Genomic DNA, 19,103 nt, shown 5'->3' on the forward strand with positions numbered 1-19,103 from the left:
TTTCTCAGTCATTTTGATTGGTTTCTCAGTCATTTCAAAGGTCCTGGCACCTTTGTCTAGAGCGCTGAGAGATGTCAGTGATACCAGGTTACACAACCTGGTCTCAGAGCATTTTGTATTATTCTGTAGTTAATCTGAGACACTCCATTTACTATGATATGTTACGTTTCGTATGGTATGTATTCATTTGTAGATGTCCATCATCCATTTCTTAAGGTATGCTACGAATTACAGTTCGTATGATACAGTATGTTACCAATAGCAATTCATACAATATGTTACGAAATCACAAAACGTACAATATGTTACGAATTTGCAAAACGTATGATATGTTACAACTTTGTTGTGGCTAACGTTGGCTAGGTGGCTAATATTAGCTAGCTGGCTAACGTTATCTGGGATAGGGTTAAGGTTAGGAGTTAGGTTAACTCTTAGGGGAAGTGTTAGATAACATGCTAAGTAGTTGCAAAGTAGCTAAAAAGTAGTAAGTAGTTGCAAAGCGTTAATAAGCTAAAAAGTTGTCCATGATGTGATTCGAACACACAACCTGACAGATGTATAAAATCGAGCACACCGCCATGCAATCTCTATAGACAAACATTGGCAGTAGAATGGCCTTACTGACGAGCTCAGTGACTTTCAACGTGGCACCGTCATAGGATGCCACCTTTCCAACAAGTCAGTTCGTCACATTTCTGCCCTGCTAGAGCTCCCCCGGTCAACTGTAAGTGCTGTTAGCAGCAGTGAACACACAAGCCTAAGATCACCATGCAGCAGTGAAAACGCGTTCTCTGGAGTGATGAATCACTCTTCACCATCTGGCAGTCCAATGGACAAGTCTGGGTTTGGCAGATGCCAGGAAAACACTACCTGCCCCAATGCATAGTGCCAACTGTGAAGTTTGGTGGAGGAGGAATAATGGTCTGGTGCTGTTTTTCATAGTTTGGGCTAGGCCCCTTAGTTCCAGTGAAGGGAAATCAAAAACGCTACTGAATACAATGACATTCTAGGTGATTCTGTGCTTCCAACTTTCAAGTCAAATCAAATCAAATGTATTTATAAAGCCCTTCTTACATCAGCTGATATCTCAAAGTGCTGTACAGAAACCCAGCCTAAAACCCCAAACAGCAAGCGATGCAGGTGTAGAAGCACGCTGGCTAGGAAAAACTCCCTAGAAAGGCCAGAACCTAGGAAGAAACCTAGAGAGGAACTAGGTTATGAGGGGTGGCCAGTCCTCTTCTGGCTGTGCTGGGTTTATAACAGAACATGGCCAAGAACATGGCCAAGATGTTCAAATGTTCATAGATGACCAGCAGGGTCAATTAATAATAATCACAGTGGTTGTCGAGGGTGCAACAGGTCAGCATCTCAGGAGTAAATGTCAGTTGGCTTTTCATAGCCGATCATTCAGAGTATTTCTACTGCTCCTGCTGTCTCTAGAGAGTTGAAAAAACAGTAGGTCTGGGACAGGTAGCACGTCCGGTGAACAGGTCAGGGTTCCATAGCCGCAGGCAGAACAGTTGAAACTGGAGCAGCAACATGGCCAGGTACACTGGGGACAGCAAGGAGTCATCAGGCCAGGTAGTCGTGAGGCATGGTCCTAGGGCTCAGGTCCTCTGAGAGAAAGAAAGAAAGAAAGAAAGAAAGAAAGAAAGAAAGAAAGAAAGAAAGAAAGAAAGAAAGAGAGAAAAAGAGAAAGAGAGAATTAGAAAGAGCATACTTAAATTCACACAGGAAATCGGATAAGACAGGAGAAATACTCCAGATATAACAGACTGACCCTAGCCCCCAACACATAAACTACTGCAGCATAAATACTGGAAGCACAGCCCCCACACCACTAGAGGGAAATCTTCAACCACCAACTTACCATCCTGAGACAAGGCCGAGTATAGCCCCGAGTATAGCCCAACTTTGTGGCAACAGTTTGGGGAAGGCCATTTCCGGTTTCAGCATGACAATGCCCCTGTGCACAAAGCGAGGTCCATACAGAAATGGTTTGTAGAGATCGGTGTGGAACAACTTGAATGGCCTGCACAGAGCCCTGACCTCAACCCCATCGAACACCTTTGGAATGAATTGGAACGCCGACTGCGAGCCAGGCCTAATCGCCCAACATCAGTGTCAGACTTCACTAATGCTTTTGTGGCTGAGTGGAAGCAAGTCCACACAGCAATGTTCCAACAACTAGTGGAAAGCCTTTTCAGAAGAGTGGAGGCTCTTATAGCAGCAAAGAGGGGACCAACTCCATATTAATGCCCATGATTTTGGAATGAGATGTTCGACAAGCAGGTGTCCAAATACGTTTGGTCATGTAGTGTACTGTACAGTACAGTATCATACTAATTTGAGTGACCCTGATTTACTTTTACTATGTTATGTTTAGTCTATGAGACCAGGCTGGTTCACAGGATATCCAATGTACCTTGACTGGGTGGGCAATACTGGCATCTGTTCAATCAGAGAGGAGACTAGGAGGGGGTTGTAATCAGCACCACACAGTCTCACCTGTACTTGTCCTTCCTAAACAACACCAACAATTTAAAATGGGTTACTAAAATCATTCCAATCACGATTAAAAGGTACATGCAGTTTAGAGGTATAAATGGGCTGGCTTTATGACAAAACCGACCACTCAGAGCAGATGAGAAGGCGAATTTGCCCGGCTGGCTGGCTTTAGGGCAAGAGCATTAATGCAGCTACACTGAATAGCACAACTTTTCCCTAGCGGTGGAAGATGGCTGTAGTAGATGGCATGGCTAGGAAACTGCTTTTTGACTTTACATGAAACAAAACTAGTGTTTTTAATTCCTGTGCTGAGCTGTGTTTGTAGCAGCCAAGGTAATAATGGCTGAAGAACATTTTATGTGTTTCTGCTGTTCCCCAAATGTATTTTTAAAGTTTTTAAATTGTGTAGAAATGCAGTAAATGAGCTTCAATTTTGTTAAAGTAAAAAATATTAATTTACATTAAGGCTAAATACATTTTTATGAAATATATGTATTTCTTGGTGTGCCAGTTAAAGGGTTTTAAACAAGGTCACTGCAGTAGAATTGCCACCTAATTTGGACAGATCTTATTAGCTTTCATTATCGTACTACTTGAAATAACATATCTTATCTCTCAAACAACAAAGTAGAAAAGAGTGACTTTGCTGTGGGCACTGGGAAGAGGAGGCTGGGGCCTTACCTGAACATGAGAGTGCCCATAGAAGTTGTTAAAAGAGAGGCTTTCACAAGAGGAAGGGGGACTTTGCACAGTTGGAGCACCTTTGCAGATGTTTGTCTTGAAAATAAATCTCCAAGCCTGTTGTGTGTTTAAGGACGTGACCGTATTCTAATGAGCCCTGCTCTGCTCTGTGGAGCTCTTGAAGTGTGTCAGTGAAGCTGGGGAACAGATGTCCCCTGGGACTCATCTACAGTCTCCCCCCCTGAGCCGCCAGCAACACAAGGAAGGGGCTCCACTTTCTTCTCCATGGTGGGCAATTCTATTGTCTACAGCCCTCAAATATTATTGCACTTGTGCATCCTTTCACCTTTTTGAATTGCAGACAGTATTTTGCATAATTACAGACAGATAAAGCCTTGCAAGGTTGCCATCGAAACACAACTCATTGTCAGATTTGAAACCATGCAGCCCAGTTTGATACCGGGGTCGTTCCACGAAATTAGTGCCTTTTGTGTCCCTTTGATATTTTAAGTAGAACTTGTGCACCAATATTGCATTTTAAAAGTGTCAGGTTTTGGCCAGGACTGTTCTGGTTTTTGTCACTAGATGTCCCCATTGCACCTTTTTTGTACCTTTTGTTTTTCCCTTGCTCTATTATTGTTTGCACCTGTATGTCGTTCCCTTGTTAGTATTTAATCCCTGTGTGTTCCTTAGTTCCTTGCTCAGTGTTTGTATGTTAGCACCCAGCCCCAGCCCAAGCCTTGTTGTGAACATATATTTTTCTCTTGTTGGATTTTCCAGAGGTTCTCTGGTTTTGTTCTTTTGTATTTTGGATTAGTCTTTTAGGTTTGTTTTTTCCCTTGCTGTTTTTACCACTTTGTGGATTTTCTTTGTATTTTGGAAGTTATCTATTTTTTATTAAACCACCTTCTCTAGTACTGCTGTGTCTGCCTCATCTTCTGGGTTCTGCCGATTTAGTGACTGTTTCTCGCACCGGGTCCTGACAAAAAGCATGTTATATTCAATTAAGTGCCCTTTAATATAGACCACAGGGAGAATTCAATAAATCAGATTTCTTATATGAATAAAGACTTGCTAATGTGCCAAGACTCAGCATTTTGACATGTCCCTCCTTGCACCCTCTGTGACTTAAATGTACATTTAACATTACATTTAAGTCATTTAGCAGACGCTCTTATCCAGAGCGACTTACAAGTTGGTGCATTCACCTTATGATGTCCAGTGGAACAACCACTTTACAATAGTGCATCTAACTCTAAGGGGGGGTTAGAAGGATTACTTTATCCTATCCTAGGTATTCCTTAAAGAGGTGGGGTTTCAGGTGTCTCCGGAAGGTGGTGATTGATTCCGCTGACCTGGCGTCGTGGGGGAGTTTGTTCCACCATTGGGGTGCCAGTAAAATGCCAGTAAAATGTATCCAAGTTCTCACCATAAATGTAAAGCCCTAGTTATTTTGTTGCTTTGACAAAGTAATTTCTTAAAACGTATTATTTATTTCATGTGATTAGTGATTCATTTACGTCTGTCCCTCATTTTAAGGTCAACCCTGTTATGTGAACTGAACTCATTTTAGTACGGTGAAAACATTCCTTTTGAAATATCTTTTTCTAAAGAAACATTGAACATCTAATAGTGAAATCATATTGTTAAAAGGTGAGCTGGTTCGACCCTTTTTGGCAATTATCTGGAGTTTTGTGTTGGAAAACTGAGCAGGACCAGCATAACAGGTTAACTCTGTTACCCATAGATAGGAATGGTACAATGTTTTAACAATAAATAACACGAGCACTTCCATTTCCTGCGTAAAGCTGAAGTTGTAACGAGTCTGCAGCAATTTTAATGGTGTCTGCATCGCTCAGAGGAGGCTTGGCAGAAAATGCTCTGTCGTCATTTATATGAAATGGGGACAAATATGTACTGTCAATAAATATGATCATATTTATTTTACAGTTATAAGAAAGGTGAAATCTTATGGTAAAATGTTTCTAATTTGATTGTTGCTATATTTAGAAAGCATTTCAGTCATTTCAAGCCCTATTCCCCCACTTTTGTTGAATAGGAAAAAAAAATATCAATGACTTTTTATACTTTCATATTTTCATAATTTTTTAACTGTACTTGAGCTTGTGTCCTCATAAGTGAGTACACCTCAGCAATGTATAAAACATTTTTACCAGAAAAGTGAGTGCCAGATCTTTATAGAACTATGCAGCAGTTCTAGTTATTTTTTCTGGGCCTCTCATGAAAAATATTTACTTTTGTGTATGTCTATTTAGGCAGAAATCTACATTTTGCATTATCATTCAATAAGTTTTAATATCGACTTACTATAGTTTTTTTTTTTTTTTTTTTTTTACCTTTTGAGATGGGAAAACATGTTTTTTGTCTTTTTTACATGTGCTCTTTATGACAGAATGTTAAAATTAGGTGAAATCAAACTAAGTTACACATCTCAAAACGCAGCGAATTGGTGGAACGACCCACCGATGTTTACCTCAGCCAATTTGTCTTTTCACTATTCCACCATAATGAAGGTTTAAGTGCCTATACCCTATGAATTCAGAATGCTTTTGAGTGCATAAGTCTGTCCTATCAATTAATGCACGTTTAAGGGAGGGAGTAGTCTTTGAATTCCGTGAGATAGACAGAGTTATGTAGCTAGTGTGTTTAGGGATAATGTGCACATTAAAATGTAATCACAATCAGAAATGTGAAAAGAAAGAAACAATGGCATCCGGACGCTATTTACAGGTCAGGAGCTTAATAATTAATGTTGACCGTATGAAATGTATTTGACCAGCAGATTAAAGTGAGAAAATATGGCATGTTCACTTCCATCTCGCTAAATGTATTATTAGTCTAATGTCGCCATCTAGTGGTTAATTCTAGTACAGTGGCTGGTAGGCCTAACTGATATTTATGACTGGATTCATGACATTTTTTGTGATAATGGGAAACTACACATAGGCTTGTTTTGCTTGCTTTGTTGATACGTTTTTCATTGTCATTTGAGGGTGTTTCATTGTGACAAGTTACATAGTTGCGTTCCTTTCCTTGCCATACAAAGTTCAATTATGACAGGTCCCACGTGATTATTGTGGTTTGCAACAAACTGCTGCTCGCGCAACAATTTAAATCGTTCTCAAACATTCCATGACAGTTTCTTTCTCGTAACAACGGACAAGACTTTCAGTTATTTTGTTGGTTGTTGTCGGGCACAATAAGAGTTTCTCTTAAGTTTAGCTAGCTAACGTGCTAATATTTGCCACAATGGACAGGCATCCCAAGCGAAGAGCGCAAATGACATTCAAGAAAAGTGAACAAAGTAAAAACGAAGATGACAGTGAGCCTCCAGCTTATATGAAAAATGCAAATGAAAGCGAGGGACCAGCATCTTCAACAGAGAGGCATCGAGGTGATGGAGAACAGAAAAGACCAGTGGGTAGGCCTAAAGGCAGTGGACGTTCTGGAAATAGTGTTAGTGGAGATGTTCAGGTTAGGCCTAAAGTTATTTTTAAAGCTGATAATAAATGGGTTGGTGATGGAGAGCTAATGCCCACAAGTTCAACACACCTCAAGGGAGCCATTCAAGGTCGACCAGTTACATTTGAAAAGGAGAGCGCATCATCATTAGCCAGTAAACAGAGTAAAGCCACATTTGATTATCCCAGGACATCTCAAGTGCTGGTCATCAAGGAGGAGATCACCACAACTGCTCCAGGTCAGGCCAAGGTCAAAGTTGTCCAAGAACCTGCAACAACACATCATCAAGGAAGTCCACCTGTGGCTCCCATTATAGACTTCTCCAAACCGATCCATGTTGTCCACGAAAATGGGATGACCTTCACAGTATTGGATGGTAAAGCCATAACGCTCAGCAAAGTTCCATACCCACCACTTGTTCATGTGAATGTTCCGCCACCCCCAGTAAAGGTGAAGACTAGAGGGATGAATCTCACCATGCCACCATCAGAAGCAGGTATGACTAAGAGCTTACCTACATTTTACATACGGATCGAATGTTTTTAATACTTTTCAACACATCATTGTCACGTATTGAGTTCATGCACAGTCCAAAACTTTGTGAAACATTTCCTTCTAGAAAATCTTGAAGTACCACAGAGCGTAGACAGGAATGGCTACATCAAGAGACCTATGAATGCGTTCATGGTCTGGGCGAGAATCCACAGGCCTGCCCTGTCCAAGGCCAACCCAACAGCCAATAATGCAGACATCAGTGTGCAGCTAGGAATAGAGTGGAGCAAGCTCACCGAGGAAGAGAAGAGGCCCTACTATGTTGAAGCACGTAAACTCAAAGACAAGCACAGACAGGAGTTCCCAGGTAAGCAAAGAGCAGGCTGTCTACTCACTCACACCATTTAAACATGTACAGTATAATTATCGGCTCATATATTTATCATATTTCAAAACTCATAGCTGACACTTATGACCATTACTTGCTTTTCAAGTGTTTGTTCACAATCTTCACCCATAATCATCACAGGTTGGATCTATCAGCCCAGACCTGGAAAAAGAAAGTGCTACCCTTCTGTGATGTCTTTTGCTCCTGAACCATCCTGCTGCTCTGCAGGGACAAGTGGTCATGCGGCTGAGTCTTATCCCATGACCATGATGACTATGGCCAATACTACCACCAGCTCCTGTGTTCCATACACACAGGCCACAGGTAAAGCAATAGCTCACTATCAGGGTGGCTGGTGGATGCCCAAGTTTTACCAGTCACTCACATTTTCTACCAGACTAATTTTTTTTCTGGATATAAATAATGAAGATAAATCACAGTAAAGACATGCACATGTTTTGTAATGGTAAAACAACAATTATTGAATGGTTTTCACTACTGTAGCATTAAGATTCTCTCTTCCAGAGCTCACATATATATATACACACACACAGTTGAAGTCGGAAGTTTACATACACTTTGGTTGGTGTCATTAAAAGTCGTTTTTCAACCACTCCACAAATTTCTTGTTAACAAACTATAGTTTTGGCATGTCGGCTAGGACATTTACTTTGTGCATGACACAAGTCATTTTTCTAACAATTGTTTACAGACAGATTATTTCACTGTATTGCAATTCCAGTGGGTCAGAAGTTTACATACACTAAGTTGACTGTGCCTTTAAACAGTTTGGAAAATTCCAGAAAATTATGTCATGGCTTTAGAAGCTTCTGATAGGCTAATTGACATAATTTGAGTCAATTGGAGGTGTACCTGTGGATGTATTTCAAGGCCTACCTTCAAACTCGGTGGGAAAATCAAAAGAAATCAGCAAAGACCTCAGAAAAAAAATTGTAGACCCCCACAAGACTGGTTCATCCTTGGGAGCAATTTCCAAACGCCTGAAGGTATGACATTCATCTGTACAAACAATAGTACGCAAGTAAGGACCACGCAGCCGTCACACCGCTCAGGAAGGAGACGCGTTCTTTCTCCTAGAGATGAACGTACTTTGGTGCGAAAAGTGCAAATCAATCCCAGAACAAACGGCAAAGGACATTGTGAAGATGCTGGAGGAAACAGGTACAAAAGTATATACAGTTGAAGTCGGAAGTTTACATACACCTTAGCCAAATACATTTAAACTCAGTTTTTCACAATTCCTGACATTTAATCCTGTAATAATCGGTTAGGACATCTACTTTGTGCATGACACAAGTAATTTTTCCAACAATTGTTTACAGACAGATTATTTCACTTGTAATTCACTGTATCACAATTCCAGTGGGTCAGAAGTTTACATACACTAAGTTGACTGTGCCTTTAAACAGATTCGAAAATATTTTCCACAGTGAAACGAGTCCTATATCGACATAACCTGAAAGTCCACTCAAAACCGCCATAAAAAAGCCAGACTACGGTTTGCAACTGCACATGGGGACAAAGATCGTACTTTTTGGAGAAATGTCCTCTGGTCTGATGAAACAAAAATAGAACTATTTGGCCATAATGACCATCGTTATGTTTGGAGGAAAAAGGGGGAGGCTTGCAAGCCAAAGAACACCATCCCAACCGTGAAGCACTGGGGTGGCAGCATCATGTTGTGAGGGTGCTTTGCTGCAGGAGGGAATGGTGCACTTCACAAAATAGATGGTATCATGATAGAGGAAAGTTATGTGGATATATTGAAGCAACATCTCAAGACATCAGTCAGGAAGTTAAAGCTTGGTCGCAAATGGGTCTTCCAAATGGACAATGACCCCAAGCATGCTTCCAAAGTTGTGGCAAAAATGTCTTAAGACAACAAAGTTAAGGTATTGGATTGGCCATCACAAAGCCCTGACCTCAATCCGATAGAAATGTTGTGGGCAGAACTGAAAAAGCTTGTCCGAGCAAGGAGGCCAACAAACTCAGTTACACCAGCTCTGTCAGGAGGAATGGGCCAAAATTCACCCAACTTATTGTGGGAAGCTTGTGGAAGGCTACCCGACCCATTTGACCCAAGTTAAACAATTTAAAGGCAATGCTACCAAATACTAATTGAGTGTATGTAAACTTCTGACCCACTGGGAATGTGATGAAAGAAATAAAATCTGAAATAAGTCATTCTCTCTACTGCTATTCTGACATTTCACATTCTTAAAATAAAGTGGTGATCCTAACTGACCTAAGACAAGGAATTCATTTTTACTAGGATTAAATGTCAGGAATTGTGAAAAACTGAGTTTAAATGTATTTGGCTAAGGTGTATGTAAACTGACTTCAACTGTGTGTGTGTATATATACACTGCTCAAAAAAATAAAGGGAACACTTAAACAACACAATGTAACTCCAAGTCAATCACACTTCTGTGAAATCAAACTGTCCACTTAGGAAGCAACACTGATTGACAATAAATTTCACATGCTGTTGTGCAAATGGAATAGACAAAAGGTGGAAATTATAGGCAATTAGTAAGACACCCCCAAAAAAGGAATGGTTCTGCAGGTGGTGACCACAGACCACTTCTCAGTTCCTATGCTTCCTGGCTGATGTTTTGGTCACTTTTGAATGGTGGCGGTGCTTTCACTCTAGTGGTAGCATGAGACGGAGTCTACAACCCACACAAGTGGCTCAGGTAGTGCAGTTCATCCAGGATGGCACATCAATGCGAGCTGTGGCAAAAAGGTTTGCTGTGTCTGTCAGCGTAGTGTCCAGAGCATGGAGGCGCTACCAGGAGACAGGCCAGTACATCAGGAGACGTGGAGGAGGCCGTGGGAGGGCAACAACCCAGCAGCAGGACCGCTACCTCCGCCTTTGTGCAAGGAGGTGCACTGCCAGAGCCCTGCAAAATGACCTCCAGCAGGCCACAAATGTGCATGTGTCTGCTCAAACGGTCAGAAACAGACTCCATGAGGGTGGTATGAGGGCCCGACGTCCACAGGTGGGGGTTGTGCTTACAGCCCAACACCGTGCAGGACGTTTGGCATTTGCCAGAGAACACCAAGATTGGCAAATTTGCCACTGGCGCCCTGTGCTCTTCACAGATGAAAGCAGGTTCACACTGAGCACATGAGCACATGTGACAGACGTGACAGAGTCTGGAGACGCCGTGGAGAACGTTCTGCTGCCTGCAACATCCTCCAGCATGACCGGTTTGGCGGTGGGTCAGTCATGGTGTGGGGTGGCATTTCTTTGTGGGGCCGCACAGCCCTCCATGTGCTCGCCAGAGGTAGCCTGACTGCCATTAGGTACCGAGATTAGATCCTCAGACCCCTTGTGAGACCATATGCTGACACATGCACATTTGTGGCCTGCTGGAGGTCATAACTCACAGCCATTAATGTCTAAACCGCTGGCAACAAAAGTGAGTACACCCCTAAGTGAAAATGTCAAAATTCGGCCCAAAGTGTCAATATTTTGTGTGGCCACCATCATTTTCCAGCACTGCCTTAACCCTCTTGGGCATGGAGTTCACCAGAGCTTCACAGGTTGCCACTGGAGTCCTCTTCCACTCCTCCATGATGACATCACGGAGCTGGTGGATGTTAGAGACCTTGCACTCCACCTTCCGTTTGAGGATGCCCCACAGATGCTCAATAGGGTTTAGGTCTGGAGACATGCTTGGCCAGTCCATCACCTTTACCCTCAGCTTCTTTAGCAAGGCAGTGGTCGTCTTGGAGGTGTGTTTGGGGTCGTTATCATGTTGGAATACTACCCTGCGCCCCAGTCTCCGAAGGGAGGGGATCATGCTCTGCTTCAGTATGTCACAGTACATGTTGGCATTCATGGTTCCCTCAATGAACTGTAGCTCCCCAGTGCCGGCAGCACTCATGCAGCCCCAGACCATGACACTCCCACCACCATGCTTGACTGTAGGCAAGACACACTTGACTTTGTTTTCCTCACCTGGTTGCCGCCACACACGCTTGACACCATCTGAACCAAATAAGTTTATCTTGGTCTCATCAGACCACAGGACATGGTTCCAGTAATCAATGTCCTTAGTCTGCTTGTCTTCAGCAAACTGTTTGCGGGCTTTCTTGTGCATCATCTTTAGAAGAGGCTTCCTTCTGGGACAACAGCCATGCAGACCAATTTGATGCAGTGTACGGCGTATGGTCTGAGCACTGACAGGCTGACCCCCCACCCCTTCAACCTCTGCAGCAATGCTGGCAGCACTCATAAGTCTATTTCCCAAAGACAACCTCTGGATATGACGCTGAGCACGTGCACTCAACTTCTTTGGTCGACCATGGCGAGGCCTGTTCTGAGTGGAACCTGTCCAGTGAAACCGCTGTATGGTCTTGGCCACTGTGCTGCAGCTCAGTTTCAGTGTCTTGGCAATCTTCTTATAGCCCAGGCCATCTTTATGTAGAGCAACAATTCTTTTTTTCAGATCCTCAGAGAGTTCTTTGCCATGAGGTGCCATGTTGAACTTCCAGTCAGTATGAGGGAGTGTGAGAGCGATGACACCAAATTTAACACACCTGCTCCCCATTCACACCTGAGACCTTGTAACACTAACGAGTCACATGACACCGGGGAGGGAAAATGGCTAATTGGGCCCAATTTGGACATTTTCACTTAGGGGTGTACTCACTTTTGATGGCTGTGTGTTGAGTTATTTTGAGGGGACAGCAAATGTACACTGTTATACAAGCTGTACTCTCACTACTTTACATTGTAGCAAAGTGTCATTTCTTCAGTGTTGTCACATGAAAAGATATATTCAAATATTTACAAAAACGTGAGGGGTGTACTCACTTTTGTGATATACTGTATATATTAGTATGAGTCAAAAGTTTGGACACCTACTCATTCAAGTTTTAATTTTTTTCCTACTATTTTCTACATTGTAGAATAATATTGAAGACATCAAAACTATGAAATAACACATGGAATAATGTAGTAACCAAAAAAGTGTTAAACAAATCTAAATCTATTTTTGATTGTAGATTCTTCAAAGTAGCCACCCTTTGCCTTAATGACAGCTTTGCACACTCTTGGCATTCTCTCAACCAGCTTCATGAGGTAGTCACCTAGAATGCATTTCAATTAACAGATGCGCCTTGCTAAAAAAAAAAGTGAATTTGTGGAATATCTTTCCTTAATGCGTTTGAGCCGTTCAGTTGTGTTGTGACAAGGTAGGGGTGGTATACAGAAGATAGCCCTATTTGGTAAAAGACCAAGTCCATATTATGGCAAGAACAGCTCAAATAGAAAAGAGAAATGACAGTCAATCATTACTTTAAGACATGAAGGTCAGTCAATCCGGAAAATGTCAAGAACTTTGAAAGGTTCTTCAAGTGCTGTCGCAAAAAACTATCAAGCGCTATGATGAAACTGGCTCTCATGAGGACCGCCACAGGAAAGGAAGACCCAGAGTTACCTCTGCTGCAGAGGATAAGTTCATTAGATTTACCAGCCTCAGAAATTGCAGCCCAAATAAATTGTCCACCGAGTTCAAGTAATAGACACATCTCAACATCAGCTGTTCAGAGGAGACTGCGTGAATTGCTGCAAAGAAACCACTACTAAAAGACACCAATAAGAAGAGACTTGCTTGGGCCAAGAAACACGAGCAATGGACATTAGACCGGTGGAAATCTGTCCTTTGGTCTGATGAGTCCAAATTTGAGATTGTTGGTTCTAACCGCAGTGTTTATGTGAGATGCAGAGTAGGTGAACGGATGATCTCCACATGTGTGGTTCCCACCGTGAAGAATGGATGAGGAGGTGTGATGGTCTGGGGGTGCTTTGCTGGTGACACCATCTGTGATTTATTTAGAATTCAACACGAATTGAATGTAAGCTTCACAAAAAAATTATTCATTGTTAACATTTCTAACCTCTCCATCTATGGGTAACAGGGTTGAGGTGTTACTGTTTTTTTATTTTTTATTTCACCTTTATTTAACCAGGTAGGCCAGTTGAGAACATGTTCTCATTAACAACTGCGACCTGGCCAAGATAGAGCAAAGCAGTGTGACACGAACAACACAGTTATACATGGGATAAACAAACGTACAGTCAATAACACAATAGAAAAGTCTATATGCAGTGTGTGCAAATAATAAAAAAAAGAAATGTCATAGTGGCAAAATAATTACAATTTAGCAATTAAACACTGGAGTGATATATGTGCAAGTAGAGATACTGGGGTGCAAAGGAGAAAAATAAATAACATGGGGATGAGGTAGTTGGGTGGGCTATTCACAGATGGGCTATGTACAGGTGCAATGATCGGTAAGCTGCTCTGACAGCTGATGCTTGAAGTTAGTGGGGGATATATAAGTCTCCAGCTTCAGTGATTTTTGCAATTCGTTCCAGTCAATGGCAGCAGAGAACTGGAAGGAAAGGCGGCCAAACGAGGAGTTGGCTTTGGGGATGACCAGTGAAATATACCTGCTGGAGCACGTGCTACGGGTGGGTGCTGCTATGGTGACCAGTGAGCTGAGATAAGGCGGAACTTTACTTAGCAAAGACTCATAGATGACCTGAAGCCAGTGGGTTTGGCAACGAATATGAAGCGAGGGCCAGCCAACGAGAGCATACAGGTCACAGTGGTGGGTAGTATATGGGGCTTTGGTGACAAAACGGATGGCACTGTGATAGACTACATCCAATTTGCTGAGTAGAGTGTTGGAGGCTATTTTGTAAATGACATAAACGAAGTCAAGGATCGGTAGGATAGTCAGTTTTACGAGGGTATGTTTGGCAGCATGACTGAAGGATGCTTTGTTGCGAAATAGGAAGCTGATTCTAGATTTAATTTTGGATTGGAGATGCTTAATGTGAGTCTGGAAGGAGAGTTTACAGTCTAGCCAGACACCTAGGTATTTATAGTTGTCCACATATTGTCAGAACTCTCCAGAGTAGTGATGCTAGATGGGTGGGCGGATGCGGGCAGCGATCGGTTGAAGAGCATGCATTTAGTTTTACTTGCATTTAAGAGCAGTTGGAGGCCACGGAAGGAGTGTTGTATGATATTGAAGCTCATCTGGAGGTGTGTTAACACAGTGTCCAAAGATGGGCCAGAAGTATACAGAATGGTGTCGTCTGCGTAGAGGTGGATCAGAGAAACACCAGCAGCAAGAGCGACATCATTGATGTATACAGAGAAAAGAGTCGGCCTGAGAATTGAACCCTGTGGCACCCCCATAGAGACTGCCAGAGGTCCGGACAACAGGCCCTCTGATTTGACACACTGAACCACTGAACTCTATCTGAGAAGTAGTTGGTGAACCAGGCGAGGCAATCATTTGAGAAACCAAGGCTGTTGAGTCTGCCGATAAGAATGGCCAGGTCGATGAATATGGCTGCACAGTATTGTCTTTTATCGATGGCAGTTATGATATCATTTAGGACCTTGAGCGTGGCTGAGGTGCACCCATGACCAGCTCGGAAACCAGATTGCATAGCGGAGAAGGTACGGTGGGATTCGAAGTGGTCGGTGATCTGTTTGTTAACTTGGCTTTTGAAGACTTTAGAAAGTCAGGGTAGGATAGATATAGGTCTGTACCAGTTTGGGTCTAGAGTGTCACCCCCTTTGAAGAGGGGGATGACCGCGGCAGATTTCCAATCTTTAGGGATCTCAGACGATACGAAAGAGGTTGAACAAGCTAGTAATAGGGGTTGCAACAATTTCGGCAGATCATTTTAGAAAGAGGGTCCAGATTGTCTAGCCCAGTTGATTTGTAGGGGTCCAGATTTTTCAGAACATCAGCTATCTGGATTTGGGTGAAGGAGAATTGGGGAGGCTTGGGCAAGTTGCTGTGGGGGGTGCAGAGCTGTTGACCGGGGTAGGGCTAGCCAGGTGGAAAGCATGGCCAGCCGTAGAAAAATGCTTATTGAAATGATCGATTATCGTAGATTTATCGGTGGTGAGTGTTTCCTAGCCTCAGTGCAGTGGGGAGCTGGGAGGAGGTGCTCTTATTCTCCAATGGCCTTTACAGTGTCCCAGAACTTTTTGAAGTTTGTGCTACAGGATGCAAATTTCTGTTTGAAAAAGCTAGCCTTAGCTTTCCTAACTGCCTGTGTATATTGATTCCTAACTTCCCTGAAAAGTTGCATATCGCGGGGGCTATTCGATGCTAATGCAGTACGCCACAGGATGTTTTTGTGCTGGTCAAGGGCAGTCAGGTCTAGAGTGAACCAATGGCTATATCTGTTCTTAGTTATACATTTTTGAATGGGGCATGCTTATTTAAGATGGTGAGGAAAGCATTTTTAAAGAATAACCAGGCATCCTCTGCTGACGGAATGAGGTCAATATCCTTCCAGGATATCCGGGCCAGGTCGATTTAGAAAGGCCTGCTCACTGAAGTGTTTTAGGGAGCGTTTGACAGTGATGAGGGGTGGTCATTGACCGCGGACGCAGGCAATGAGGCAGTGATCACTGAGATCCTGGTTGAAGACAGCAGAGGTGTATTTGGAGGGCAGGTTGGTCAAGATGATATCTATGAGGGTGCCCGTGTTTACTTGATTTAGGGTTGTACCTGGTGGGTTCCATGATAATTTGTGTGAGTTGTAGGGCATCTAGCTTAGATTGTAGGACCGCCAGGGTGTTAAGCATATCCTAGTTTAGGTCACCTAACAGTACAAACTCTGAAGATAAATGGGGGGGCAATTAATTCACATATGGTGACCAGGGCACAGCTGGGGGCTGAGGGGGGTCTATAACAAGCGGCAACAGTGAGAGAAATATTTCTGGAAAGGTGGATTTTTAAAAGTAGAAACTCAAACTCTTTGGGTACATACCTGGATAGCATGACATAACTCTGCAGGCTATCTCTGCAGTAGATTGCAACTCCACCCCCTTTGGCAGTTCTATCTTGGTGGAAAATGTTGTAGTTGGGGATGGAAATTTCAGAATTTTTGGTGGTCTACCTAAGCCAGGATTCAGACACGGCTAGGACATCAGGGTTGGCGGAGTGTGCTAAAGCGGTGAATAAAACAAACTTAGGGAGGAGGCTTCTGATGTTAACATGCATGAAACCAATGATAGCATCTGGGGAATAGGAGTCGAACTTGGGGCTACAGGGCCTGGGTTAACCTCTACATCACCAGAGGAACAGAGGAGGAGTAGGATAAGGGTATGGCTAAAGGCTATAAGAACTGGTCGTCTAGTGCGTTGGGGACAGAATTAAAGGAGCCGATTTCTGGGCGTGGTAGAATATATTCAAGGCATAATGTACACACATATGATAAGATGTGAGTGCAGTGGAGGTAAACCTAAGCGTTGAGTGACGATGAGAGAGATTTAGTCTCTGGAGGGACAAATTAAGCCAGGTGAGGTCTCCTCGTGTGTGTGGGGTGGGACAATATACTGTGCTTGACATGCTCAGTTTTCCACCACAACACCAGAAAATTGCGAAAAAGAGTAGAACGCTCTCACCTGCCTTTACACTATGATTTCACTATTAGATGTTCAATGTTTCTTTTGAAGTTTTTTGTTTTAAGGAATAGTTTCACCATATTAAAATGAGAGTTCAGTTCACGTAACAGGTTTGACTTTAAAATAAGGGACATATGTAAATGATTCACTAATCACATTAAATAAATAATACATTTCAGAAATTACTTTGTCAAAGCAACAAAATAACTATGGCTTTACAATGATGTTGAAAACTTAGACACTTTTGTGTTTAAATGGGTTAATCTTCCTAGAAGTCGCAGAAGGTGCATGGAGGGACATGTTAAAATACAGAATTTTTGCACTTTAGCAAGTCTTTATTGATATTAAAAATTTGATTTATTGAATTTTCCTTGTCTATATTAAAGGGCAGTTCATTCATTATAACATGCTTTTAAAATGTAATATTGGTGTACAGTTTCTACTTAAAATATCAAAGGGATACAAAAGTCACACTTTTCGTGGAATGATCCGGTTGCTGTAACAGTAAGAATAATACATTGTAGTATGAAGCTCAATACTGTAATTATTATGGTTTTGTCTTCCCCAGGCTCTAATGACCATGGTGTCCAGGTGGCTATAACGGCAGCTCCAAATGCCTCTCAGACTACCAGCCCAGTCTCCATATTCTTCCAGACTACTGCCTGCCCACATCCCCACCCAACAGCCACAACCTCTGGTGGTAAGCCTGCAGAACGCAAGCATGAAGCCAGTCACTCTGACAGCAATCCTGAAGAAGCTCCCAAACCCAGGAAAATCAGCAGGCAACAGGCCTACTACAATTCTGCCAGTGAGATGCCCTCAACAAGCATGGCATCCAGCTCCAGAGGTCTCCAAATGCCACTCCCTAACATGGCTCACCCTCACATGTATCCTCCATCTCCCATGCCACATCCAGTGGGCCTCTTTCCCACCCCTCGCTTCCCCTTTGCTCCGCCCTACTTCATGCCTGGACCTAATTTTTATCCACCAGGGTGAGCAATGAATGCTGTTTCATCTAGAATACCATTTAAGTTATACTTAGGTACGCTGTGTGATGTTTTATAATTGTGAAGGTTAGTGGTGAAAATATAACTATGGTCATTTGAAACACCATCATCCTGGGAATCTTGTATTTTTTTCAGATCATACCCTTACCTACACAGCCCATACTCCTACCCAGTTCTCCAACCCCAGGATTTCTCAAACCCCATGGCTACTCCCATGGCTACTCCGGGCTACCCCTATGATGACAACTACGATCAGCATGAGTCCACATTTTCCCTTCTCAACAGAGACTACCCGTTTTGGCAGAATGGAGAGGGCAGGCAGAGATGTCAAGGGCAGGCCCCCACTGCCTCTGAGCTCCTAGGTTCGGTCCCACCACTGGACGTACGTGCCCTGGAGAACGTCTTCACCAACTCTGCCAGTGTCCAGGAGGTCCAAGTCACCAATGAGGAGGACGAGGAAGAAGTGCGCGTGATGAGAATTCTCTAGGATCAAACCTAAGAGACATCCTTTAGCAAAATCCCTGATAGCCTATTTGTTGATTCAGTGAATCAATACTTTGTGTTGTACATACAAAAATAAATGAATTGTTACTGTTATTCTGAAATGTATTTTTAACGATTAATATTGTTTTATGCGATCGACCATTGCTCTGCACAAAATGAAATGTCAAGTATTTTAAAGTGTTTGATATGGGTTCTATTTATGCCTTTTTGTTCTACAAATACCTGGTTTGTAAGGAGAAAAGGGTGCTTTACTGATTTTATGCAGACTCCAGCTGATTTTTGTATAGAAATCCAATAAATTACAGTGCACCAATAATACATTGCAGAGTGGTCATTTAATCATGAGTTATACTTTTTTCACAACTATAGGAAATACTTTACCCACAATATTGATAATATATTACATGAATACATATACTGTTTATACATATTGCATGCAACGTCTTTTCTCAAATGTAAATTACGTTATGGTACAGTTGCCTGTTTTGCCATATGTTAAGAAATTGTTACGTATCAATAGTTTGGAAAGTCCTAACTGAACAAAACACATCACAGTGTCTA

General features: G+C 42.5%; 1 protein-coding gene across 1 annotated transcript; it reads left to right on the forward strand.

Moving 5' to 3' along the window:
* The first annotated feature begins 6,132 nt into the window (after positions 1-6,132).
* On the forward strand, positions 6,133-18,858 carry LOC139583426 (transcription factor SOX-30-like). Its single transcript, XM_071414507.1, has 5 exons — positions 6,133-7,168; positions 7,292-7,531; positions 7,694-7,876; positions 17,600-18,023; positions 18,174-18,858. Exons 1-5 carry the CDS (start codon positions 6,460-6,462, stop codon positions 18,523-18,525), a joined length of 1,908 nt encoding a protein of 635 aa, XP_071270608.1. The 5' UTR covers positions 6,133-6,459; the 3' UTR covers positions 18,526-18,858.
* The last annotated feature ends 245 nt before the right edge of the window (positions 18,859-19,103 follow it).

The sequence above is a fragment of the Salvelinus alpinus genome, chromosome 1 (assembly GCF_045679555.1).
Source record: "Salvelinus alpinus chromosome 1, SLU_Salpinus.1, whole genome shotgun sequence".
Classification (NCBI taxonomy): Eukaryota; Metazoa; Chordata; class Actinopteri; order Salmoniformes; family Salmonidae; genus Salvelinus; species Salvelinus alpinus.